The sequence below is a fragment of the Plectropomus leopardus genome, chromosome 5 (assembly GCF_026936395.1).
Source record: "Plectropomus leopardus strain MGB_pleo_1.0 chromosome 5, ASM2693639v1, whole genome shotgun sequence".
Taxonomy (NCBI): Eukaryota; Metazoa; Chordata; class Actinopteri; order Perciformes; family Serranidae; genus Plectropomus; species Plectropomus leopardus.
Window position 1 is genome coordinate 38,912,665 of NC_142180.1, and position 26,860 is coordinate 38,939,524.

A 26,860-nucleotide genomic window follows, 5' to 3' on the forward strand; every position below is an offset into this window, starting at 1 on the left:
TAATGTTAGCATAACAGCTAACGCCTAGCTTAATTGATAGATTGATGATTGCCTGTGTATTTCTCTCAGGAATAATGTTCATCAACAGCAACCAAAAAGTTGACAAATAAATACAATGACAAGTCAAAAGCATTAGTTAGCTTTTTAGCTAATTTCAATCTTTTGTGTCTGCCTCAGGACAATGAAGCCAACTAAAATGATGTTGGTTTTATTAGCTCACAAAGTTTACCTCTTATGGGGTGGAATTAATTTTGCTGTGAGAACAATGAGTTAGCTAGCTAAGATTTATTTTTGAGTCTGTTTAGGGAAAATAAGTACTAACTTAAATTAAACAGTCAATATTAGCTAACTAGCTCACAGTTAGCCTGTTACCATGAACAAATGAAATAGATGCTGCGCTCTAATGGGGTTGTGTTTACCGTGTATATGATAGAAGGCCAAATAAACGCCCTTTTGTTGTGGGATTTACAACCTCATACGTGGAAGTTTTCAGAAAGATTCGATTTCATGATTTTGTGTCGCCTACACAACTTTACATCTCATAAATACGAGCTTCAAGATGCCCTTCAATGCAGCAATAATACACTGTACATGATGAGTAAGCAAAAATGAGTTAGCTTGTCAGCTGTTGATTTTTTGTCTGCTTTAATAAAAATAAAGCCAATTAAATAATTAATTCACATTATCTAGCCAGCTCCCAAACTTTAACTCTTTTAGCAAAGAACATATGTGGTGTTAAATGAATTCTAATGTGTTACTACGTATAACGAGTGATAAAAAAAATGAGTTAGCGAACGTTGATTTTTTTGAGAAAACAAATACTAACCCAGGTTTGATGACAGCAGACTGTTAGCTGGTTAGCTCACAGTTAGCCTATTAGCATGCGTTAATGAAAAACACATTTTTTTAAAGAGAAAGCAAAACTTGGTTTACTTGCAAGCTAATGTTGATTTTCTTAACAAATGTCAACATCCTCTAACTAAACTAAAAGGTAGCTGACTGGGACACAAACATTAGCGCTCTTAGCAATAAAGTTCACTGGTTTGTTATAGATACATGGTTTAAAAGAACCACTGAAATACTATTTTAACATAATCAGTAAGCAAAAAATGAGTTAGCTTGAAAGCTAATGTTAGCATAGTAGCTAACATGCAGTTGTACACTGTTGATTTTCTGTGTATTTGTACAAAAGCACATAAGGTGTGGGCGAGAAAACAGTTAGCCCTTCAAGCTATCGTAAACCTTCTGTGTTTCTGCTAATAGAAATTTAATCTTAAAGTCAAAATCAGTTTATCTTCCAACTGTTGGCCATTTTTTAAAGGAGGTTTGAGTGTTTGAGCTCTAAACTCCTGGAATACAAATTGCATTGTGAACAAAATGTTAGTTAGCTTGACAGCAAAAGTTAGCGTAACTTGTCTTAATTTTGATAACAACACATTTAACAGTTTTAAGCTAGCTATCTGTTTATTGTCCCTGACCGAACCCAAAGTTATCTTTTGTTCCTCAGTTTTGGTTTTGACTTGTGGGCGTGCAGCAGATTTAACGCGTCGCTAACAGAAGTTTCTGATTGGGTCGCGACACGTCGTCCGTCACACACATTGTCAGAGCAAAAAAGTGTCCAAGAAAAACAAAGAAACGATAAAAGACATGCTTGTTTATAAAAATATCTGAGAAGACTGACGGGGCGCTCTGTGTGAGTGGTCAGAGCGCCCCCCGGTGGTGCTGTGCTGTGCGGTGCAGCAGCTGTATTGCGTAGTGATGAGAGGTAACTGAGCTGTGTAGCTTATCTGAGGCTGGACGCCGTCCAGGTTTCCTGCTGGGAGTCCGTTCAGTCAACAGGCTGCCGGATGGTCCTTTCTAACCTACCAGACTTTGTTATCATCGAATTAACAGCCAAATTAACTCGTCCAGTGTGACCACAGCTCTTCACCTTTCTATCGGACCGGTTTTATCTGTTTGTTCACGGAGCTTTCAGATGCATCCCATGGTCTTCCTCCGGGTTTGTGGAGCAGGCGGTGAGGTACAGTGGGCTGTGGGGACCGTCCTTGAGCATCAACGAGGGTTGTAATGTCCAACCACATACGACCACCTGTCACCAAAAGTCCTGTGCTGAGGTCACCTGATGACACCTGAGCAGGTGTGATTCGCTGGAGAAGACCATGAGATACAGTCAAAAGCTCCGGGAACAGTTACGTAAGGGAACCTTTTAGAATATTTGGTGATGATCTTTTTTTTTAGATCAAACTGAGACATTTTTAAATGAGTTTGATGGAAACGTTTCCTGTTTGGGACTGTTTTTTAATCATCAGAGGAAGCTCCAAATCTTTCTCCCTGAGACTCGGGGAAAAGTACGACCCTGCCCCCCCATAAATGACTTCACGAGAGCTGAAATCCTGAAGCTGAAAAGAGCCTCGGTGGTTTTCCACTCCTGTCATACTGCCGGTTAGTTTATGCACACACTTTAATTTTGGACACATTTTAAATGAGACACAGAATAAAGGGATTTGGATGAAATATCACTATTTTAAGATCAGATTTGGTTATGTGGGGGGGGGGGGTTGATGGAAGGGTTCGTCCCACATGATGCCAAAATGGGTTTTTTTTCAAAGAAAGTCACCAAAAATTGTGCAGAAAAAAAACCAGCCAGTCTTTCTTTTAAAAATTGCCAAAAATTAGTCAAAGATTTTTCTTCAATTTGTTTGTTTGTTTTGTTGTTTTAAAGAAAATATGCCTTCCAAACACGTTTTCTTGGGCTGGGCATGAAATGACACGAGTCTCTCCCCAAGGTTTAAAAATGACTTGACATGCTTCCCGCTTTATTGCACCCCCCCCCCACAAACAGTCCCTAATCCTCTGATTTCTATATCTATTATTAATTACACTAGTCATTTACAGATACAGATTATAACCAGCAGTGTGTTTCACTGATTATGGAATATTTTGGAATATTTTGGAGAATTTCCAGTCAATAATCGGCTCCTTTTTATTCTATTTATGTTATGTGACAACAGTCTGTGACTGATTTTATGCTTTTGAGAGCTGTGCTCAAGAAAAAGCAAAAGTTATTAAATCTGAAATAATAAACTGATTTAATCAATTTGTGTAAATCAGAAACTGTTCTGATCACAATTATTAATTTCTGGTGATTTTGAAGCCAAGTTGAAAAATTGGTCGTTCCGGCATCTTTATCCTCTTTATCTGCTTTGGTTTGACACTGCTGATCAGAACACATCTGAAGACGTGTCTTCTTACATTTTACAGATGAAATTATTTGTCTACTTATCAACAGACTAATTGGCAATAGTGAGCCTGGTGTCTGCTTTTACAGAGCTGCCCTTTAACCCTTTGAGACCTGGGGGAATTGTCAGCAGCCCTGCAGGAGTTAACTTCCCAAACGTCTGATGAGAGAGATGTTGGATGGACGAGAAACTGTGATCACACCGGATCTTTAACAGTCGTGTTTTTTTTTCTTTTTGTGCAACTAAACGTTTGAATGCCGGCGCGGCACTTTGAAGAGCGCGCGGGATGATTATTACGACCCCGCCGCTCGGATTGTCTCAAGGCAAATAGGAAGGATTCAAAGTGAAACTGGCACTGAGTAGTTTGGCAAAGTTTCCTCCGACAGACTGTTGTGACGCTGCGTGTGAACCTGTAGGACCCGGAAATATAAAAGTAGAAATCTGTAACAGAAAGCCAACGGAGGCAAACGAGGACCACGCCGCGGCGCCGCGGTGCGCTGCGGTGCGTTGCGGTGGTGTGTATGAGGTTGTTGGAGTGTGTGGCATTTCTTCATTTTATCTCGATCTGTTTGGTTAGTGAAGGTAGATGCGGTTTAAAGCGGAAAAATCTCAGCCTGGACTCTGAGGCCACCTGGCGCCTTTAGGTGCGCCAGGATCGGAGCACCGCCCCCCGACCCCTGCCCTCCCCTCCCCTCCCCTCGCGGGGTCAGTCGGGCCCCGTGGTGGAGACCGAGGCCTGCGGGCCCTCGCCGTACTGGCCCCCGCCGCCGGCACCGGCCTCGGGCTCCTCCTGGCTGGGGGAGGCGTCGTCGCTGGGCCCCCCCCTGGAGGTGACGGAGGCGGTGGTGGTCTCGGGGGAGGCGCTGTGGGCCTCCTGGGGGGCGCAGCCCGGGTGGTTCTTGCGGAAGTGCTGGTTGAGGATGGCCTGGAAGGGGAAACTCTTGCCGCAGACGTGGCAGTGGAAGGGCTTGTTGCCCGTGTGCTTGCGGATGTGGTACTCCAGCTGGTCCTTTCGGGTGTACTTCTTCCCGCAGATGCGGCACACGAACGGCGTGATGCCCATGTGCAGGCGCATGTGGCGGTCCAGGCTGCCCTTCTGGTTGAAGGACTTGCAGCAGTAGATGCAGGTGAGCCGGGGATTGTAGCGGAACCAGCGGTCGCCCACCTGCTCCCTCAGGTAGTCCTCGTAGCCGCCCATATCAAACGCTGCGTGCTCCTCCCCCTGACGGATGAGACCAAACGTTAACACAGAACCAGAAACGGCGCCACGGTCGATAACCTGCGGAGGGACGAGCCGAGGGTTCGGCTGGTTCCTCGTGACGTCCTAGGACCCTCCAGGAGGTTCTACTGTAAACTCGGATTATCTTAAGGTTCGTCCAAAGTACAGATACTCAACTTTCTTTGCTTGGGGGCCACTTTTGCAAAATAACAGAAGGCCAGGGGCCCCACACAACATCTTCATACATGGTTCTAGGATTTCAGCACATTTCTAGGATTTTCACGACGATTCTCAATTTTAGGATGTTTCTGGGATTTTAGTACATTTCTTTGAATTCTTTTTCTTTTTGGTTTTCTTTTTTTTATTAAATTTCCAGGATTACAGGATATTTCTAGGATTTTAGAATTTTTTTTTAAGATTTTGGGATATTTCAGAGATTTAAGGATGTTTCTAGGATTTTAGGACATAAGGGTCTTAGCCAGGACCTCTGTCGGGGGGTGTGGGGGCTCTGTTTTTATGCTTTTTTTATGCACTCCGGCACCTTATGGATGCTAAAAGGACAAAAACAATTCCCAGTGTCAATCACTTTATTTTTATCATCAATTAGAAAATGTTTTGGGGGCCACCCAGGACGCAATCAGGCCAGATTTGAGTTGAGGCCATAAGTTGAGTATCGCTGTCCACAGACCACCACAGATTCTCTGAGGTTTTTGGGGTCATATAAGCTGACGTGGACGTGGTTCCTCACTCTGAGAAGCTGAAGGTGCATGTTGGAGTTGTTCTGTTTTCACAGATCTGAAGGTTATTTCGAACCCTGCGGGCTGTCGGAGTCCTCTGAGGTTTCACTGATCATTAAAAGGATAGTTTGGATATTTTAGGCCGTTTACTTCGCGGGAACACCTCGCTGTTCTGTAAAACAACCACAGCAACATGGGGATTGAGCGGCTTCCTGTCAGCGTGTCCGAGGTTACCTGAGAGCTCGGCTGTCGCAGCTCGTCAGCCCTGCTGGGAGACTCGCTCTTCGCCCTCTGACGCTCCGCCAGGACGACCACGCTGCCGGTGGGACTGAACCTGACACATGAACACATGAACACATGAACCATCAGGTGAACGACTCGGTCAGGACAGTGCTCTGTGGCGCCGTGACTCACCTGTCTGTCTCGCTGAAGCTGGACGATGGCTGGGCGCTCCGGGTCGCCAGCGCTCCCACCGGCCCCGACACCAGCGTGCTGCGTCCCGACGTGTCAATCATCACGGTGGTCCCCTCCTCCACCGCCGCCCCCTCCTCCTGGTGCTCCCCCGCTCCGATCCACTCCTCCATCCTCTCCGTCTTGATCCTGACCCGCTCCATGCCGCCGCCGTCCTCTGCGCTGCCGCTGCGCTCCGGCTCGCTGCTTGTCTCCACGTACCACTGACCCGCCCGGTTGATGCGGAGGATGGGCTCTCTGCCTGCTCTGCCTGAGGCGACTCCGGGCCCCTCCAGCCCGCTGTGCTCCACGGTCGGTGGCGGGCTGAGCGGCTCCTCGGCAGGGCTGACTGCCTCGCATGCCTCGGCGCCTCCTCGCACTCCGAGCAGCCGCAGGCCGGCGTGATGACCGCTCGCTCTCACCACAGCCTCCAGGGTCCTGCCGCCACGGGAGCCGCGCGCCATTTCGTCATCCCGCGGCTCCTCGTCAAGGTCGGCCAGGCTGATCTTCAGGTGGATGCCCTCCAGGATCTGCGTGCAGCGGTCAATGATGTGCTGCATCTGCAGGAAGCTGGCGGCTGTCAGGTAGCTGATGATGTCGGCGAGCTGCAGGCAGAGGCGGCCCGTGTAGCAGAAGGACAGCAGCTGCTCGAACACCGACGGGTTGCGGATCACCGTCAGAGACACGGTGCTCATCTGGCCCAGAGACATGTGGTCCCGGAAGTACGGTGAGCTGGCCGCAAGGACCACCTTGTGCGCTCGGAAGCTCTGACCCTGCACGTTGACCACGATGTCGCAGAGACGGCCCTGAACGCGCAGCTGGTTCAGGTGGGACAGAACCGAGTTACTGAAGTCCGGTATGTCCAGCTGGATGCTGCCGGAGCGTTCCATGCTGCGGCCTGCGGGATGCTGCAACGACACAACACACCTGTAATATCACAGACCGAGGGCGTGGCCACAGAGTTACGACCACCTTCACGTGTGTTCAGACTGTGAGCTTTTCTCTGAGGAGCGTTTGGGACTTTCAGTGTTTTTATAACTTATCTTTACCTGCTTTACATCAGAAACAGACACAGAAATCTGACTTTCAAAACATGGGACCTTTAAAGATTAATTAGGTTTAATTTAGGGACAGTTCTTTATGTATGAGAGGGGAGGGAGTGGTGCCAAAACCGGAAAGACATGTCACATAGTTTTTAAAGCACTAGGGAGGAGCTCGTGTTTTTCTCTAACTTTAGGGGAGTGGCATACAATACAATTTTTTGTCTTTTAAAGTTTTGTGCATTTTTGGAATTGTTGGTGATTTTTGTTTTCCCCATAAAATGTTTTGGTGAATCTTTGTTTTTGGCAACTGCATTGATAAAAAACGTTTTTTTTCATTTTTCTTTTTTTTTTCATTTAATAATTTTTGGGGATTTTTTTTCCATAAAAAACTCTTGAGTGGATAAAGCAGACACCCCATGAATAAAGAGGCAGCTGCCTCAGGTTCAACTCCCACTCAAGGCCCTTTGCTGCATGTCAAAAAAAAAAGTAGAATTATATATATATATATATATATATGTATATGTATATATAAATGTTGTTTTTTTTCCCCCCCTTTAAATAGTTTTGTGAACTAACATCCAGACAGCAGTCCCCCTCCTCTCACAGACAAACCATCGTCCTCCTGACAGGTGAGTCACGTGGTCAGGGTCTACACCTGAGGTCTGTCAGGTGATCTGGTTCAGGTTTAAATGGAGGATCCGCCTCACAGACCCTGACAGGTAACCCAGATGAAGACCCGGATCGGGACCCGGACCCCGGTGCGCCTTAGGGTAGGAGGTGACCCTCAGGTGTGCAGCTGAACTCACCTGAAGGGGGGCAGGAGGAGGTGGGCTCTGGTTTCAGGGTGCGGTGTGGTTACACTTCAGTCCCGCAGCGAGCTGAGCATCGTCAGCAGGGCGAGAGACCACGGCACGGCTCGGCTTCTCGGCACGGCCCGACTCAGCTCAGGACCGCTCGGCTCGGCTCGGCCCGGCCCGGCCCGGCCCGGCAGGCTGCAGCTCCACCCGCCGCTCCTCCAGGCTGCGCAGCTCCGGGACTCCAGCGGCTCCAGCGGTGGTCGTGACGGGTTCAAGGCCGGGAGACAGCAGCTGAGCTCGGGTCCGTCCGCTGCCGCTCTGCCGCCATTCCGCTGGAAGTCAGACTCGGTTCGGACTCGGCTCAGACTCGGCTCAGTGTCGGCGGACCGCCGCTGCTTCTCATCTTCCTTTTTCACGGCAGAAGGGCCGAGGCTGCAGGAAGGAAGGAGGGAAGGAAGAAAACACCGGGGCATGCTGGGAAGTGCAGTTCGTGTGTGGGAGGAGAGGCGGCATCGCCGCTGCATTAGAGACTTCACTTCCCGACATGCATCAGTGAGGAGAGGGGTCATCACTGCACTGGAGTTTGGCAAAGTAAGGCACACACACACACACACACACACCTTTGTACTACAGTCTGAGATAATTTCACATTAAAAGTGAACAGTTTCTCTCAGATTTTTTCACACTGTCTTCAATATATTCGGCACGTGGGGGATGTACAGCCCAGTTTTTGTAGAAGTTGTAGAAAATATTTTTCATAATTAAAAAAAAAAAGTTAAATTCCAAATCAAACCAAATTCTTCAGGGTCTGTTAAACAGTTGGAATAAAACTGAAAAATGTCTCAATAATCTCATGGTTTTTGCCAATTTATAATGTTTTTCTAATTTCTAACAGTAATCAAAAACATTTTAAAGTCAGCATCTTTAAAATTATGAAAGGAGGGTAGACTTTTAAACCAAATCCTTTATACGGAAGCATAAAACTGCCAGAAAAAAACAAACTGAAAGAAAGTATCAGTTATAAATATGAAAAGATTATTTTGTGGTTATTCTTCCTCTGCTCGTCTGCTCTGAAGGAGGCGGAGGAGGAGCTGGAACTGCAGGAGCAGCGTCCTCGCACAGCGTGAGGAGCCCGTCCCTCACACCAGCGAGGCGCTCCAGCAGACCCTGCAGGAGACGGAGCAGAAGGAGGCTGACCTGAAGGCCCAGCTGGAGGATCTGCAGGACCGGACTGCTAAAAGAACTAATGAACAAATGAACTAAAGAACTTTTCCTCTACATGGTACCGGCTCTACTCACTCGCCTTTTTTTGGTTTCCATCAGGAAAAAGGACTTGGTACCTGGTTGGAAAACAGCTAAGCTATTGAAGAGGCTGCAGTTTTGTATCTTTTTTTTTTCGTTACCAAAATGGTAACCAGAAAGATCACACCGTGGTCGCTCGAGGAAGTGCAAACGTTCCTCACCCTGCTAGCCAACAAGCGTATCCAGCACGCAGATTTGTCCGGCAGCCGCTCCAGCGCAGACGTGTTCTACAGCCCGCTCCAGCGGGTGGACATGTCCGACAGCGCTCCTCTCCAGCGCAGTGTCTGACAGCCCGCTCCAACTGGAGCAGTTTTACAAACTGTCTCGCTTCTGCGAGGTTTTCCAGCAAAACACCTGTCATTGCGCGCTACCAATACGCACGGAGGTGGCTATTAATAGCACCCATACCACTGATTCATCACATGTACCTGTAAGCCAGGCATCACCAATTGGCGGACCGCGGTCCAGATCCAGACCACAACGTCATCCTATCCGGACCCGTGTCCAAGTTGTAATAAAATGTAAGAATAAAAAAAAAAAATTAAGGAGAAGTGCTGGACAATTCATCAAAAAATAATCGAAACCGACATTCAGAGCCTCTAACCAACCGATCATGTAAAACAGTGAAGGACTTTGACTGCAGAACAGCTGAGTGTTTGACAGCCACAGCATTTCATCATGGCGGCTCAAACAGCCGATGGTCCGACAGCAGCGCAGTGAGACAGACAAACAGAGCGCAGCTTCTCCTCACAGCACCAAAGTGTCTGAAACAGACACATCTGCAGAGGTGAAAGTGACTTCTTTAGACTCTACAGACGACTTTGTGTTAGTTTCAGCTTCAATCAGACTTTGGATGAATTATTTAGAAACAGCAGGACGCATCGCTCCGTGTCTCATCCGGCCGCTCGCGCTGAGCTCTCATTATTATTACCAGGGGCAGATGTAATGTTTTGGGGGCCCGGGGCCACAAGCACATGAGCTTATTTTCAGCCTTTCTCTAACTGTGAATGTCGGCAGGCTGTCGGCAGCTATAGGAGAAGTAGGCCGACTCAAAAGTTTTTAACTCCTGAGTAAAATGATTAACAGCACAGAAGTTTGACAGAAGCTGAAGTCAGAGTCCTGCAGTCAGGAGAGGTTGGACTATTATCAGCACAATGTGCTTCAATTTACCTGAAGTTTGTTTCAGATGGAGCTTTTCATTTTTATATAATGCTGGAAAGTTTATGGTCACATGACACTGTGTCAGTGAACTATGAGGGCAAAAAACAAACCACAAGAAAAAGCAATATAATCTTTCATGAATCATAATCAAAGTAAAATGTTCAGTTAATGGTGATATTGATTTATAGGTATGAGGCTCGGACCTTTGCTGGGAGGACATTTTAGTGCCTGGACCTCTGTGAGTTTTAGTAGAATAGGTCCTCCAGCTGGTGATGCTGTTCTACAGTATATTTGTCATGTTCAATGTCTGACAGAAAATAAATATTTAAACCAAAATTTACCTGATGATATCTTCATATCTCACTGAGGAGTCAAAGGAACCTTTAAGCTCCACAGAAACACTGATTTGATGGATATCGAGATATATATCGATATCGACTGATATGAAAAAAATATTAAATTAGGAAAAGATTAAATATGTTTTTACATGTAAGAAGCTGAAAACAAAACCAGAAGTGTACAACATGAAAAAAAACTTCATACACAAACTCTGACAAATGGGTTCTGGCAATGCAAAGGTCACGTCCTGTAAACAACTGTCACATTAACAAAAAACAAAACCAGGGAAAAACTGATGTTTACATAAAGGCTACAGTAAGTGAATTTGACAAATTTTCATGTTGTTAATTAGACAGCTGCCTAGACACATGATAACCCATCAATACTGTCAGGAATCACTTGTGAGGTACCTCAGGGGTCTAGTCTGGATCTTTTATAGTTTTACTTTGGTTTAAGTTGTTTTATATGATGTTTTTATTGGTCTTCAAACACAACATGTGACATATTATTATCTTATTAAGTAGTTATTGTATGTTTACACACATCCCAGTTATAAAACAACCAAAATGTGCAGCCAAGAGAATAATACAGTTTCCACCAAGTAACCAGAGATCTCGTGTTTCGATAAAAAAGACAATTGCAAAAATCAATAATGGATTGTTAAATTTGGAATAAAACCAAAAAGCATCCATACGTAAATCTGAAACTTTTGTTTTATTCCACTGCTCAGTTTGACATTTTATTTTTCTATTTTTACAAATTATGCATTGCATATTACAAAAATTAACAAAAAAATCACCCAAAAGCAAAATAAACCTTTGACCAGAAACTGCCCTAAATACTTTGACAGGTTTTATCAGTAGTTCAGCAGATCAGCTGGCACCAGGTCGTCTGCTGACTTCAGGTCTGACTATGGATCAGTTGACTTCAGGTCCGACTGTGGATCTTTTGACTTCAGGTCCGACTCGATGTAGCTGCAGGTCTCGTTGATCATCAGTCGGCTGTTTGTCGCCTGGACGTTGACTGTCGGTCCTTCTGCACCAGCAGACGTCCAGCTGTTCTCTGTGAAGGCTGCCAGCTGATGGTCGTCCACAGAGACTTTACAGTCCACTGATGAGGCGACTTGACTGATGTCTGCAAACAGATTTCAAAGAAAAATCTTTCAGTTTACACGTGAAAGCAGTTATTTAAATATCTGATAGTGATGAGACTCTGTTAAACACAAATTCATTCCATAGAAGATTTTTTTTATTTTTACTTTAAAAAATTTGTCATTTTTTCCTCTAAAATATTTGGGACTTCATTTTGACCATATTTGGCATGTGGAGAAAATACATGCCTTTTCCACCACATGCACTGTCACAATCAATGTAGCTGCTGATCACTGACATATCCCAGACTGTCAGCAGCTACACTCACACACTGACATATCCCAGACTGTCAGCAGCTACACTCACACACTGAGGAGGAGATTAGAAATAATTCTTTTTTGTCATCTAAAAACATCGCGGCATCATGACAAAAACTTCTCATTTAAAGGGTTAAAATTCTGTAAATTAATGAATATGAGATATTTATGATTAGGACTGATGCTGGTTAACAAAATAAAAGATGAAAGTAGAATCATATTAATGTATAATATTTTTTAAAGCTTGATTTTGAAAGGTGCATTTGCGTGCAGAGCGGTATTAGAGTTTTTCATATTAAAGTGAAATATGAAAGGGGGCTTAAAGGGTTAACCACAAAGTTTGTTTTGTTGACAGACTTCAGCTTGAACTGAGGTGAACTGGACTGAGGTGAACTGGACTGAGGTGAACTGGACTGCGGTGAACTACACTGAAGTGAACTGCACTGAGGTGAACAGGACTGAGGTGAACTGGACTGAAGGTAGGAAGATTTCGGCTCTTCGGCAGCTTTAAGAACATACGGATTCTTGCAGAAACGGTCCGTTGATCCCGGTTTGTGACAAAAACAAAGCTTTATTGAATTCTAAGTTTGACTTTAAAATCAGAGTTCAGGTGATTGTCCTGCTGCGGTTTAACATCCACTCATGAATCAAATGGGATTCAAAGTGTCACAGTTTGATTAAAGAAACAAAAAAGAGAACAGCGCAGGAAATACACAAAACCAAATCTTCAAAAATATGAATCTTATTATAATAAACAGAATCAGTTTAAACCATAAAGCTGAGATGGTAAAAAAAAGAAAAGCCAAACTGAAAAGACGGTTTTTACGTCAAAAGTCTGGATATTTGCAGCTGTCATGTCCATCCAACACATCCAACCAACACATCTAACCAACACATCCAACCAAAACATCTAACCAACACATCCAACCAAAACATCCAACCAAACACATCCAACCAACACATCTAACCAATACATCCAACCAATACATCCAACCAACACATCCAACCAAAACATCCAACCAACACATCCAACCAACACATCCAACCAAACACATCCAACCAAAACATCCAACCAACACATCCAACCAAACACATCCAACCAACACATCTAACCAATACATCCAACCAATACATCCAACCAACACATCCAACCAAAACATCCAACCAACACATCCAACCAACACATCCCACCAACACATCTAACCAACACATCCAACCAACACATCTAACCAACACATCCAACCAACACATCCAACCAAACACATCCAACCAACACATCCAACCAATACATCCAACCAACACATCCAACCAAAACATCCAACCAACACATCCAACCATCACATCCAACCAACACATCCACCCAAACACATCCAACCAAAACATCCAACCAAACACATCTAACCGAACATGTCCTACCAAACACATCCAACCATCACATCCAACCAAAACAACAATCAACCAACAGTGCATCTCACCAAACACACATCCAAACTGCTAATTTGCTAACATGCTAACATCATGTCTGACTTCCTGCACAACTCTTTTGTTCGTGGCAGAAACAGGAAGTGTTACTTTGAAAGGTCTCTCTGGCCTCTCAGGTGTTCAGCCGGCTGTGATTGGCTGTGATTGTGACTCAGGATGACTGTGATTGGCTCCTTACCGACAACAAACAGCAGGGTGTGGGCGCTGGGCTCGGAGCGGATGTGGCGGTGGCGCTCTGGATGGTACCTGCAGGTCAGGTTGACGGCGAGCAGCAGGCCCGGTTTCTCCCAGATGGCGAGCTGAGTACCGGTCAGGTTCCTGTTGCAGGACCCCCCCGCGATGTAGTTCTGGTTACTGTAGAACTGACAGCTGGAGACAGAGCTCAGCGGCAGCGTGCAGGTGACTTCCACGCTGTCATAAGGTGACGCGAAGCGACGGCTGGCGGACAGAGCGGGACGTGGACTGGAACCTGCACGAGACACCAGCAGACACAGGTGAGTCCAGGACTGATTTATTTTGGCTTTTTTAGTCTTAAAATATTTGGGTTTTTATCCATCAATAATGTTTGGCGTTTTTTGGAGAAAGCATGCCCTCCTTTAAATGGTGACCTTGTTTCTTTAAAAATATTTATGGATGTCGTTTTTTCCTTTGAAGAGTTTTGCTTTTTTTCTCGTTTTTTCTCGTTTTTTTCTCGTTTTTTCTCGTGCCCTTCACCCCTGCTGTGTTCTTTCAGAATTTTTCAAGTTTTGTTTCTACAAAAAAGTTAGTGATTTCATTGTTGGCATTTTTTTTCTGTAAAAATTTTGGCAGTTTTGAGGAAAGATTGCCCTCCACATCTTCTGTTTGCTGTTTTAAAAATGATGATCTTTTTTCTTTAACATTTTTTTGTGATTTCTTTTTCTTTAGAAATTGTTAGAATTTTTCCGTTGACATGTTTTTGCCTTTTTTCTTTTTCATTAAAATGTCTGTATGTAAAAATTTTGGCGATTGTGGAAGAAAGCAGCCCCTCCACACCTGCTCTTTTCTTTTTAAAAAATTGGCAAATGTTTTTTTTCCTTTAAAATGAGTGATTTCTTCTTGTTGGCGTTTTGTTTCCTTCATAACTTTTGCTGATTTGCTGTTTTCTTTTTTTGAAAATTGGCAATTTGTGTCAATAAACTTAGATATTTTTGGCAATACACAAGGTCAGTCCAGGGACAAGGTCCTTCTAGTCCTCCCGGTCCTCCTGGTCCTCATAAGGTCTTTGGGATCTGTTATCAATAATTCTCTCTGACTGTAAGGTTTTGGACCGCTAGCTTAGCTTAGCATAAAGGCTGGTAGCACGTGGCGACGGCGTCCTCACCCCAGACCGTCACGCCTCTGATGTCACTGTGCACGGAGGTGTACTGCTGCAGGTGGTAGTCGCACGTGAAAAGGACGCGGCTGCCCACCGGGTGTTTCCCCAGCAGCTCACGGGAGCTGAGCGTGAAGACGCAGATGTAGTCCGTCGCTGTCATCACCTTGAAGGGTTTGCGGGCGTGTTCTCGGTACAGCCGGCAGAGGCCTCCTCTGTAGTCGATGGGCAGCAAACAGCTGACGCGCACCGACTCTCCGTCCTCGATCTCATCGCTGCTGATGAGGAGCGTCGGTGTGTCTGCGAAGAGACGCGTCAGGTCACAGACAGGTCCGTGTACGTGGCGGCAAACGGATTTTCTTTTTTAAATGAGAAAACCAAAATCGGGAAATTAGCCGTTTACCTACAACCATTTCGAAAAAGGAAGACAATAAAATGGAACACGATTTTCCGTTTGTTTTTTTTAATAATAAAAATATGAATATGAAAAAATGAACTTCGATGATGTTCTGATAACTGCGGTAACTGCAAATTAATTAAGCTGATCACAATCATCTTCTCTCTCCGATGTTCCCAACAAAACGAACTGTGAAAATCGGTGCAGAATTACACGAGTCACAGCTGATTTCTGGTGAAATCTGCATCTCTCAGTACACGTGGATGTGTTTATAATAAGAGAATATGGCGCTCACGCAGACGCATCACGGCGAGCTCAGAGCAGCAGCCAGTGAGGTATCTGCGAGCGGGACACCTCTGACAGCAACTTACGGCCACGCTGAAAAAGCATCACAAAATTGAGACAGAAGATTTTCACACACAATTTCTTTTTATGAGGACATCAACGAAAATCAGACGACGAGTCAATTTTGTGTTTTCCGATTTTTATTATTAAATGATTTTTATTTTTAAAACGTTTTTGTGTCTTCCTGTTTGTAAATGGTTAGAAATGAATCGTTTCATGATTTTGGTTTAAAACCAAAATGCGTTGGCCTCCGAGTAAACGGACCCAAACAGAAAGATCACTCTGCCGGCGAGCAGCGGCTCCGTAGATAAACACACATCGATCCGAGCGTCTGCGCAGGCGCCACGCCGAGGAGGCCAAGATCCACGCGTGGATTTGTGGATATCTTTCCGTACACGAAAGATGCGGATTTCACCAGAAAGTCGTCTGTAGCTCGTTTAATTGTCCACCGACTGTCATTGAGTTGGTTTTGTTGTGAACTTGAGAAAGTGCTCCTGACGCCGGCGACTTTAATCAGCTCTGAGCAGACTCAGCACTGAAGTGTGACATCAGGAGTATTTACGTAACTTCATTTCACGAACATCACACACACGTATGATAAAGCTGCAGCTTTAATCGCACGCAGACGCATCACGGCGAGCTCAGAGCAGCGGCCGATGACGTGTCTGCGTTTTTAATATCTGCACGCGGCGGCGCGAAGCTTTGAGGAAACTCACCGCTCCACAGTGACCTGCTGGCCTCCGCCCACCCTGCCAACCAATCAGAGACACACAGGAAGTCAGCTGAGGACACGAAACTTTGACTCACACTGATTTATTGTTCATGTTGTTATTACAGGTCAGTCATTTCTTCACGTTAACGTCCATCTGATTCCCCTTCAAAAATATTTAGATGTAATAATCATTTCCTCCATTTAACATTTAAAATCCGTTTATGAAGCTATTAAAATGTTCGATTATCGGTTGCTGTAAAGAGATGCTGCGTAACGAGTTTATTAATGTTCTGTATCTGTAGAAAGATTTTATACAGCTGTTTATATAAATATCTACAAAATGTATGATATTCTACTGATTCATTATAATTATTCCTATAAATTAGACTGTATATGATTCATATAAATAAACCCAAAAAATGTTGCATGCTTTTAGATTTTTTTACTCTCCTGCAGATTCAGTTAATATTTTTCCATAATTATTATTAATTTAAAAAAATTAAAAATTTAAAGGAAAATACAGAATAAAACATAAACTCACAGCAGAGAGACAGCGTGAAGAGCAGAGGCAGATACATCAGGTCTTCACCTCTGACAGAGGGACAGAGGACAGAGGACAGAGCTCTGTCGGGTTTAAACATTAACTCTTTGTTTACTGACGAACTTTGTTTGTCCTAAAACTCTGCTGATTTCCTTTAAAGCTGCAGCTTCCCTTTCTTGCTTTGATAAAACTAAAGTTGAGCCACAGACTGAATATAAAGATGGAGGACGTGACGGCGCCCCCTGCTGTCTGACTGCAGTACAGCTCCTAAGACCCGCCCCTCCATGTTGCTGAATGGTCATAGGCTGAAACAAAAACTCAAACTACACAACTAATAAATGCTTCTCAAAGAAAGTTTCTGTCGCTGAAGGTAGCACTCATCACCCTGATGTCTGTTCAGGTGTTTGTTTTCACGATAAGTTTGTTTTTAATTAGTTATTAAATTGGAAAAAAGGAGGCTGTTCCACCATCATTGACAGCTGTGACAGCCAATCCATGCGCTGTGTAACCTACAGTGACCTACAGTAACCTACAGTGACCTACAGTAACCTACAGTAACCTACAGTGACCTACAGTGATCCACAGTGACCTACAGTGACCTACAGTAACCTACAGTGATCTACAGTGACCTACAGTAACCTACAGTAACCTACAGTGATCCACAGTAACCTACAGTAACCTACAGTGACCTACAGTGACCTACAGTAACCTACAGTAACCTACAGTGACCTACAGTGATCTACAGTAACCTACAGTGACCTACAGTGATCTACAGTAACGTATAGTATCCTACAGTGACCTACAGTGATCTACAGTAACCTACAGTGACCTACAGAAACCTACGGTGATCTACAGTAACCTACAGTGACCTACAGTGATCTACAGTAACCTACAGTGACCTACAGTGATCTACAGTAACGTATAGTATCCTACAGTGACCTACAGTGATCTACAGTAACCTACAGTGACCTACAGAAACCTACGGTGATCTACAGTAACCTACAGTGATCTACAGTAACCTACAGTGACCTACAGTGACCTACAGTAACCTACAGTGACCTATAGTAACGTATAGTAATCTACAGTAACCTACAGTGACCTACAGTAACGTATAGTGACCTACAGTGATCTACAGTAACCTACAGTGACCTACAGTGACCTACAGAAACCTACAGTGACCTACGGTGATCTACGGTAACCTACAGTAACCTACAGTGACCTACAGTAACCTACAGTGACCTACAGTGATCTACGGTAACCTACAGTGACCTACAGTAACCTACAGTGACCTACAGTGACCTACAGTAACCTACAGTGACCTACAGAAACCTACAGTGACCTACAGTGACCTACAGTGACCGACAGTAACCTACAGTGACCTACAGTGATCTACAGTAACCTGCATTAACCTACAGTGACCTACAGTGATCTACAGTGACCGACAGTAACCTACAGTGACCTACAGTGACCTACAGTGACCTACAGTAACCTACAGTGACCCACAGTGACCTACAGTAACCTCTGCAGTCTGAGAGTCACTGAGGGAAAAGATCAGATTATTTTAATGTCACGTCCTGATGTGACCACAAGGAGGCAGCAGAGACTCACACAGACACACTGACACCTCCTCCTCTCCTGCTCACCTCCTCCTCTCCTCCTCACCTCACCTCCTTCTCCTCCTCTCCTCCTCACCTCCTCCTCTCCTCCTCACCTCACTTCCTCCTCTCCTCACCTTACCTCCTCACCTCCTCCTCCTCCTCCTCTCCTCCTCACCTCACCTCAACTCCTCCTCCTCCTCTCCTCCTCACCTAACCTCCTCTGACTACTACTGTTCAATCTGTCTGTCCATTGATCGTTGTCTCTTTGTTGTCTCTCTGTGTCCCCAGTTGTTGGTGTGATATTGTGGGGTTCCGGGGGCCTCATTGGGCCTCGTTGGGCCTCGTGGGGCCTCGTTGGGCCTCGCTGGGCCTCGTTGGGCCTCGCTGGGCCTCGTTGGGCCTCGCTGGGCCTCGCTGGGCCTCGTTGGGCCTCGTGGGGCCTCGTTGGGCCTCGCTGGGCCTGGTGGGGCCTGGTGGGGCCTCGTTGGGCCTCGTGGGGCCTCGTGGGGCCTCGTTGGGCCTCGCTGGGCCTCGCTGGGCCTCGCTGGGCCTCGCGGGGCCTCGTTGGGCCTCGCGGGGCCTCGCTGGGCCTCGCTGGGCCTCGTTGGGCCTCGTTGGGCCTCGTGGGGCCTCGTTGGGCCTCGCTGGGCCTCGCTGGGCCTCGTTGGGCCTCGTGGGGCCTCGTTGGGCCTCGTGGGGCCTCTTGGGGCCTCGTTGGGCCTCGTTGGGCCTCGTGGGGCCTCATGGGGCCTCGTTGGGCCTTGTGGGGCTCCGGAAGCTGAGGTGTGGTCATGTCTCCTGTTTGTCACATGACTCCTGATGTTCGATTGGGTGAGTGAGATTATGTCACCAGGAGACGTGATGTCATCAGTTGGACCTCATTTATATTCGTGTTTCACTGCAGACTCGAGGAGGCCCCGCCCCCTCCTCTCAGAGGTCAGAGGTCAGAAACGAGGGGGCGGGGCCTCCACAAATCTCATTAAACAGGAGGTGACACACACACACACACACATATCCAACAACATGTAAACACATACTTTAAATTCTGCATCAGAGGAAACTGAAAGCCTCAGCTGTACACTTTAACCCTTTAGAGACTGTTTGTTATTAAACCTTTAGAGACTTTTATTAACCTTTTAGTGACTGTCTCATTTTAGTCTCTTTTCATTCTTCCTGTTGTGATAACTGTGTGTGTGTTGATGCATGTGTCCTAAATGTAGTCCAGATTGTGTATTTGAGTGTAATCAGTGAATTTGCAGCTCAGCTCCTACAATAAGTCTAAAATACACTGTGGAAACTAAATAGTTACATTCAGACTGTTCAGGTCCAAAAATGCTCCATTGAAACCCATTCAAACTGACATTTTTGATCCCACAGCCATCAGAGCAGAAAAACAGGACTTGTATTATTTCTGGGTGTCATTCTGGGCTTTTGACTCTGAATTTGTCATTTTGACTATTTTCCACCTGATGAGGTCATTTTGACCATATTTGGCATATGGAGGAAATACATGCTATTTCCACTAGGTGACCTGTCACAGTCAATGTAGCTGCTGATCACTGACATATCCCAGACTGTCAGCAGCTACACTCACACACTGACATATCCCAGACTGTCAGCAGCTACACTCACACACTGACATATCCCAGACTGTCAGCAGCTACACTCACACACTGAGCACGGAGGACATCATTCAGTTTTTTGTGTTTAACATGTAAATCGTAGTGGCATCATGACAAAAATCCTGGCATTTAAAGGGTAAAAATTCTGAAAATTAATGAATATTTGATATTCATAATTAGGACTGATGTTGGTTGAAAGAATTAACTCAGTGAAAGTAGAAAATAATGTATAATATTTTTATATTTTGAGTACAATTTTGAAAAGCACATTTTGTGCAGAGAGATACGAGTGCATGTGATATTAAAGCGGGCCCTAAAGGGTTAAAAAAATAACTATTTCACCTCGTTGTGCTGAAATAAAAGCCAAATTATTTTTTTCTCACACCCCTAAAACGAGGCCCACCTGGCGACCCCTCTGTGAAGCTTTGGTGACCCTTGCTGGGGTCATGAGCCTCAGGTTGGGAACCAGCGTCCGGAAGCTATTGAATTTTCCATCCCGGCGTTTTTTCCTTTAAAGCGCGGATCCTTTTCGAGAATGACGCTGCATTTCTGAAGTTACCGTTTAATTTAGATGAAAGTGATTTCGATATAAAATCCTCGCGAACAAACCGTGTTTCTATTTCTGTCTTTATTAAACTCTAATCAACAGACAGGAGTTAAACAGTGCACACACACTCAGGCACACACACACACACACACACACACACACACACACACACACACACACACACGGACACTCAGGAGTTAATGATTAATCGATCAGCTCCTGATGGACAATGGTCACCATGGTAACAGAGTCTGATCCGTACAGAGACCTGTTGCTGCCGACTTTGTATTTTACAGTTTTTAAAGCTGCAGCTTTCTGTCACGTCACATGATCCTCCTCAGCAGAAGTTTGTCCAGGTATCATACAATTCTACATTTTCAAAAAATGTCAAGAAAATATTTTATTTTTTGTGTGTGTTTTTATGTTTTATTTTAAAAATATTTTATTCATACAGAGTTACTTTGTCAATAAATGTTAAAAAAGAACCACTGACAGTTCTAAATAAACCAAATGTACAAATTATAAATCATGTCAACGTGTGCGTCCACACACACAGAGTCTCCCAAAAATAAATTCAATTTCCAATTTCTTTATTTCCAGTTGGACCTAAAACTTTTGTTGAACTGGAAATCTTCTGATGAAGACCATGTGATGTGATCAAAAGCTCCAAAACAAATACTTAATGGATCTCATGGTGAAATTATTTTTTGTAACTATATTTTTTTACATCAGGAATAAATTCTGCATCATAATTGTGAATTTTTTTAAAAATTTGATTTAATCATTTTAAAAATTCTATAATTTTAATATTTCTAAATTTAGTTTGATATTTTTTCTTGGCAGAAATGAGCCTCCATACATCAGTACCTGACCAGAACTTCTTTCATTTAGGTGACAGACAAATTGATGTTTTTTCAAATATAAATTAATGCGACTAAACTGACGTTACTATGACGACAACAACATCAATGACACAGACAGGAAGTAGAAAACACATTCTGACCAACAGTTCCTACTTTTATACCGTTAATTATTTACAAAAAATCAAAAGCACATCCAGTCAGAGTTCACCTGTTTCTCTGAGTCTTCAGAAGATTTCAACACGGGCATTTTAACTCGAGGCGTTTTAACTCGTTGGGTTTTAACTCGAGGCGTTTTAACTCGTTGGGTTTTAACTCGTGGCGATTGAACCCATGCCATTTTAACTCATGCTTTAATTTGCAGCATCTGAACTTGTGGTGTTTGTTGATTTTAACTCGTGGCGTTTTAACTCGTGGCGTGATGCGTGTGACAGTCAGATTAAGACAGCGGGTGAGAAACAGCTTGAACTCTGACTCCCGTGTGATTTCTGACACGTGAAACATGTTCAGGGACAGACCGAGTGTCTCTCCGAGTGTTTTTAAGTTCTACAGGTTCTAGTCTTCTTAGTATAAAATCAACGAGATGTTCTAACGAGCTGCCGGCCGCCAATCACTGATATCGATTGGCGGCCGGCTCCTGCAGGTGAGCTGATGACTCGTTCTAACAGAGTGTCCCGGGGTCATGGGTCCAGTCTTTGAGTCTCTGGAAGTGCTGAGGGTTGTGATTGGTCTGTGAAGACACCACCTGGCGCCGTTCACACACGTTTCACGTACAAACACAAACTCTACATATGACTTGTTAAGACTCGTTTAGGACGAGGAAGTGACGTGTCCCGAGGACACCGCCGTCGTCTCCCGTGGCAAGTACTCGGCCTCCTCCTTGTTGGGGTGGGAGGAGTTATCCGACTTGCTGCGGCTGAACTCGGCCCCCATGATGGGCCCCGTGAACTTGGCGTGGGGCCGGACGCAGGCGGTGCAGCACAGCAGCGTCTTGAGGAAGGCGCGGCGCATCTCGTTGCTGGTCAGCGTGTAGATGAGCGGGTTCATGGCGGAGTTGAGCACGGCGAGCGCCAGGAACCACTCGGCCTTGTAGAGGATCGGGCAGCTGAGCGTCTCGCAGGCGGCGTCCAACAGCAGAAGGACGAAGAGCGGTGCCCAGCAGGCGATGAAGCAGCTCAGCACGATGATGACAGTCTTCAGCAGCGCCATCGACTTCTCTGAGCTCTTGATGTTGGCGCCGGCGCCACCGCGGCCGTTGGTCACCTTGCGGAAGACAAGCTTGCGGCTGCGCGTGCGTACCAGTGTGTAGATGCGTGCGTAGAGCGCCACGATGGCCATGAGGATGATGCTGAAGACGGTGGTGCAGAACAGGATGTAGGTCTTGTGGTAGAGCGGCAGCACGGTGGAGCAGCTCGTCATAGCGGCGATGCAGTTCCAGCCCATCACGGGCAGGCCGCCCAGCACCGCCGCGATCATCCACACCGTGCTGATGAGCAGGAAGACGCGGCACGTGTTGCCGTTGTTGTGCAGCTTCATCTTCAGCATGGTGAGGTGGCGCTCGATGGCGATGGCGAGCAGGCTGAAGACGGACGCCGCCAGCGCCACGAACATGCTGCCCTCCCTGAAGAACCACTGCGTGGGCGTCAGCTTGTAGGTGTTGGCGCCCGACAGCAGGATGTTGGCGGTGTAGACGACGCCGGCCAGCAGGTCGGACAGCGCCAGGTTCCCTATGAAGTAGTACATGGGCTTGTGGAACTTCTTGGTCCTCCAGATGGTGGCGAGCACGAGGACGTTCTCTAGGATGATGAAGCAGCACACGATGATGAAGACCACCGAGTCGGCCTTCAGGCCCGAGTCCTGCTGCGTCTTGCGGAACTTGCCCGTGTAGTTGTAGTGTTTGGCGATCAGGTCGGAGTAGCTGGGCTCGGCCATGGCCTGCGGCGGCGGTGGGGGTCCAGCGGGGGGCGCTGTGTCCTCAAACTTCAGTCCTTCATGTCAGGAAGTGAGCCTGAAGACGAGCAGAGACACAGCTGCTGCTGGACGGGGACATGGTCCTGCAGGGGGACACCGGGGACAACTGCATGTCAATGACACCCTCCAAACAACCACATTAACCCTTTAGCCCCCACACCATTCGTCACATTTGAATTTTCTGCAGCAGCATTTTCACATGACTGAGGCTTTTTTTCTAAAAGACTCTTTATTCAGAAAATAAAAGGCTTCACGTCTGAACTCACATCCTTCAGTCTCCAGCTCTTATTCTGAAGGTTTCACTATATTAACTTCCTGTTTGACTACAAGACAAATCTGCAGAAACCAGCCAAAGATTCAACCAAAAAAAACAAACCGAAAACAATAAACTGAAATATTAAGAACTGATCTCTGAACGGACATTTAACCCTTTGAAACCCGAGCAGTTTAATCACACATCTAACAGCCCAAAATATGTGTTTTGTTTTCTGTGATTTTCTGTGATTTTAGATCTATAATTCTCATGATTATCAGTACATTTTTCTGGATGTTGTCCCCTTTATTCCATCATTTGTATGTATTTTTGATATTGCTCAAGGGTCAGCGTAATATAATCTATTATACCCCTCACACATACCCATACACACACTTATCGCACTAACATCATCTTACATGTCTCACATTCATATTTTCTGCACTTAATTGGATTTTATTATTGCTGTTTTTTGCTGTTATTATCAAACATATTTGGTTACTAGTAGTTTGCTATCACTGGTATTATTTTATGTATTTTTTCTGTATGTTTCTGTACTTCTGAGTTCTTAATAATCTTGTGTTAATTTCATTAGGTGGAGGCTTTAAATAAGCCCTATGGGTTTTTTGCCTCTCCCTGCACTGTATTTTAATTTTTTTTTTCTTCTTTGTGTGTTTTAATTGTGCAAAAATAAAACTATAACTATAAACTATTTCCTAATAATTGTTCCTCTTTTTGAAAAACACATTTTCAGGTTATTTTCTCCATCAGCATTTTCTCAGTTATTGCAGTTTTCGGGATATTTCTGGAATCATTCAGACGGCTTTAAAAGCTTTTGAACTCTTTAATAACTGATTTGTTTGGTTTCTTTTGAAGATGTGGAGAAAAAAAGAGTCAAAAAGTCCTACCTAAAATTACCTAAAAATTAGAGAAAGAAAGAGGGTTTCTTTTTAAAAAAAAAAAACAAACAAAAAACAATAATCCCAAAAATGGGCAAAGAAAACAGAAAAACAATAACCCAACCCAATAACAAAATAACCCAGAAAACAATATTCATAATTATAATAATTTTATACTTATAGGCTATACAAAAAAATACATACACGTATATGCTTATATAGTTTTCATTTTTTTTCTGGGACATTTTCTTGTTTGATTTTTGGTGAATTTTCTGCTTATTTTCAGGTCATTTTCTTGTAATTTTTTATTTTATTTTAATTTTTTGCTCTTTTTCAGTCCAAGTCTTGTTTCGTAGATTATCGTTTTCCTCCTGAGTTTTTGAAAGAATAAAATCCATTTGCGTGGGTTTCAAAGGGCTGAGCATATTTTACTTGAGTAAGATTTTAAATGCAGTATTTTTACCTGACACAGGGTATTTCTACACTGCAGTGTCTGAGTTCTTCCTCCACAAAGCTGATTGTGGATCAGCTCATGAACACTAGATGTCCTTAAATCTGCAGGTTTGATCTGAGTCAGTTTGAGAGTTTAAGAATCCGCTAAATCTGATCCGAGGTCAGCCAGAGGAACGTTTCGAGCTTCACTTTGACTCGTCAGTAAACTGTAAACTGATCTGTGATCAGCTGCGAGTACATTTACTCGAGTACTGGGCTTTAGTACAGTTTTTGAGCACTTCACTCGAGTTTTTCAACTTTAAACTACTTTCTAGTTTTACTTCTCTATAGTCTCAGAGATAAATATTGTACTTTTGCTGCGTTTACTGAATAACTTTAGTTATTTTGCAGGTTTGGATTTTTTTTAAAACATATTTTTTTTGTTTGGGTTTTTTTTTTAAATATGCAAACTGACGCACAAAAAACGAAAATCAGTCATATAAAATGAACACATGCACATATTTGCGTGCACATATATACACACACACATACAGAGATCTAAAGGCACACACACACACACACACACACACACACACACACACACACACACACTCTAAGGAATCGGCTAACAAAAAAGTGTTTTTTTATTTATTGTGTTTATGTTTTCCAGGATTCCAGTTTCTGATGAATTTATCAGAAAAGTCATTTCATATAAATCTCAGCTACTTTTCAGGGTGACGTTATTAACCCTCAATATAAATGAAGTAATTCAGATCACGAAATATAAAATGACTAATCCGCGACGTCACAGTGATGAACACAGTTTTTACAGTGAAATTTGACCGAACGAGCCTCTGCACACACAGTACTTTTACTTTTACTACTTCATTTAGACGCTCTTGTACTCTGAGTGCAGTATGAAGGACTTGTACGTGTGTCAGTAATACACGGTGATACTTTACTGAAGTAAAAGATCTGGGTACTTTTTACACCTCTGACCGCAACAAACAAACAAACAAACAAACAAACAAACAAACAAACAAACTGCAAACATTTGTTTTCAGGTGTCAGACAGTAAAGAGTTAACTGATCCTTCAAGAAACATGAAAAAGGAAGAAGTCAAAGCTCTGATCAACATTAACCCTCGCACTGATCGATCGGTTAATTCCGTTCAGTTTGTATAAAAAATACATAAAATGATCGAGTTCGATGACAAATCGATCATCGATCACTTTTTTTTATTAACGCTGAAATATTATTTAATAATTCCGTCATTCTGATGGTTTTTAATCAATTCATCACATCCGCATTTTCATTATCATTAGTATTATTTGTATCACGAGTATTATTAGTACCATTATTGACAGTATTTTAAGTATTTAGTCGCTAAGTTTCCCGCTGAGTCGTTACCGGGACTCTCCGGTTAAAGCGGGTTTCTTCGATCGGAGCGGCTCGTTGATTCTCCGCAGAATCTAAAATCTTCACTTTAATTAGATTTATTTTGTTTAAATTCCCGCCAACAGATTTCAGTTTGTTTCCGCTGAAACTTCAGATGAAAGAAAATCAGATTCAAACAAATTAAAAAGAGTTTTTTACCTTCAGAGTCCAGAGAGAGAAAAGAGTCCGACACACACCGAGACTCAACCGGAGCTCCCAGGACACACACACACACACACACACACACACACACACACACACACACACACACACACACACACACAGGAGGAGGAGGATGAAGATGCTGCCCTCCTCCTCCTCATCAGTCTGTTTTTTCGATCAGATCAATAGATAATAATTATATTAAATGTCAAATACTTTAAATATCACCTGAATATTCACGCTGATCATTTTTATTTATGAAAACAAACTTGAAACCTAAAAAGAAAGTTCAGTTTGTGATCTATAAATTCTGTTCATGAAAATGATGTAAAAACAGGAATATATGAACACATACTGAGGGCTTATACAGAGTTTTTACAAATAATCAATAATAATAATCAATGAAAACAAACACATAAACATGCAGCAAAACAAATTAAATGTAAAACAAAGAAAGACTTAATCTAATATTCTCTAATATTTATGTTCTAATTAATAATAATAGCAACAATAATGACAATAATAATATTAATAACACAACAATAATAATGACAACAACAATGATAATATTAAT

General features: G+C 44.0%; 3 protein-coding genes across 3 annotated transcripts; all 3 read right to left on the reverse strand.

The window, feature by feature from the left end:
• Positions 1-901: 901 nt before the first annotated feature.
• zbtb37 (zinc finger and BTB domain containing 37) lies at positions 902-7,636 on the reverse strand. Its single transcript, XM_042483811.2, has 4 exons — positions 7,495-7,636; positions 5,610-6,553; positions 5,430-5,529; positions 902-4,461 (listed from the first exon to the last, which is right to left on the reverse strand). Exons 2-4 carry the CDS (start codon positions 6,533-6,535, stop codon positions 3,946-3,948), a joined length of 1,542 nt encoding a protein of 513 aa, XP_042339745.1. The 5' UTR covers positions 6,536-6,553; positions 7,495-7,636; the 3' UTR covers positions 902-3,945.
• A 3,346-nt stretch (positions 7,637-10,982) lies between these two features.
• On the reverse strand, positions 10,983-16,631 carry LOC121963920 (uncharacterized). The gene is made up of 5 exons (XM_088078216.1): positions 16,506-16,631; positions 15,969-16,001; positions 14,520-14,810; positions 13,356-13,646; positions 10,983-11,421 (listed from the first exon to the last, which is right to left on the reverse strand). The coding sequence occupies exons 1-5, from the start codon at positions 16,603-16,605 to the stop codon at positions 11,198-11,200; spliced, it is 939 nt and encodes a 312-aa protein (XP_087934342.1). The 5' UTR covers positions 16,606-16,631; the 3' UTR covers positions 10,983-11,197.
• Positions 16,632-20,334: 3,703 nt separating this feature from the next.
• s1pr1 (sphingosine-1-phosphate receptor 1) lies at positions 20,335-26,356 on the reverse strand. Its single transcript, XM_088078218.1, has 2 exons — positions 26,284-26,356; positions 20,335-23,186 (listed from the first exon to the last, which is right to left on the reverse strand). Exon 2 carries the CDS (start codon positions 23,062-23,064, stop codon positions 21,943-21,945), a length of 1,122 nt encoding a protein of 373 aa, XP_087934344.1. The 5' UTR covers positions 23,065-23,186; positions 26,284-26,356; the 3' UTR covers positions 20,335-21,942.
• Between the last annotated feature and the right edge of the window lie 504 nt (positions 26,357-26,860).

Excerpts from the sequence above, each read along its gene's own strand:
- zbtb37 (XM_042483811.2), bottom strand. The coding sequence starts at position 6,535 with ATGGAACGCTCCGGCAGCATCCAGCTGGACATACCGGACTTCAGTAAC. Across the intron at positions 5,530-5,609 it reads AGCTTCAGCGAGACAGACAG|GTTCAGTCCCACCGGCAGCG; the intron begins GTGAGTCACGGC and ends TTCATGTGTCAG. Across the intron at positions 4,462-5,429 it reads TGCGACAGCCGAGCTCTCAG|GGGGAGGAGCACGCAGCGTT; the intron begins GTAACCTCGGAC and ends CTCATCCGTCAG.
- LOC121963920 (XM_088078216.1), bottom strand. The coding sequence starts at position 16,605 with ATGTTTAAACCCGACAGAGCTCTGTCCTCTGTCCTCTGTCCCTCTGTC. Across the intron at positions 16,002-16,505 it reads CTTCACGCTGTCTCTCTGCT|GGTGGGCGGAGGCCAGCAGG; the intron begins GTGAGTTTATGT and ends ATTGGTTGGCAG. Across the intron at positions 11,422-13,355 it reads CACCCTGCTGTTTGTTGTCG|ACATCAGTCAAGTCGCCTCA; the intron begins GTAAGGAGCCAA and ends ATCTGTTTGCAG.
- s1pr1 (XM_088078218.1), bottom strand. The coding sequence starts at position 23,064 with ATGGCCGAGCCCAGCTACTCCGACCTGATCGCCAAACACTACAACTAC.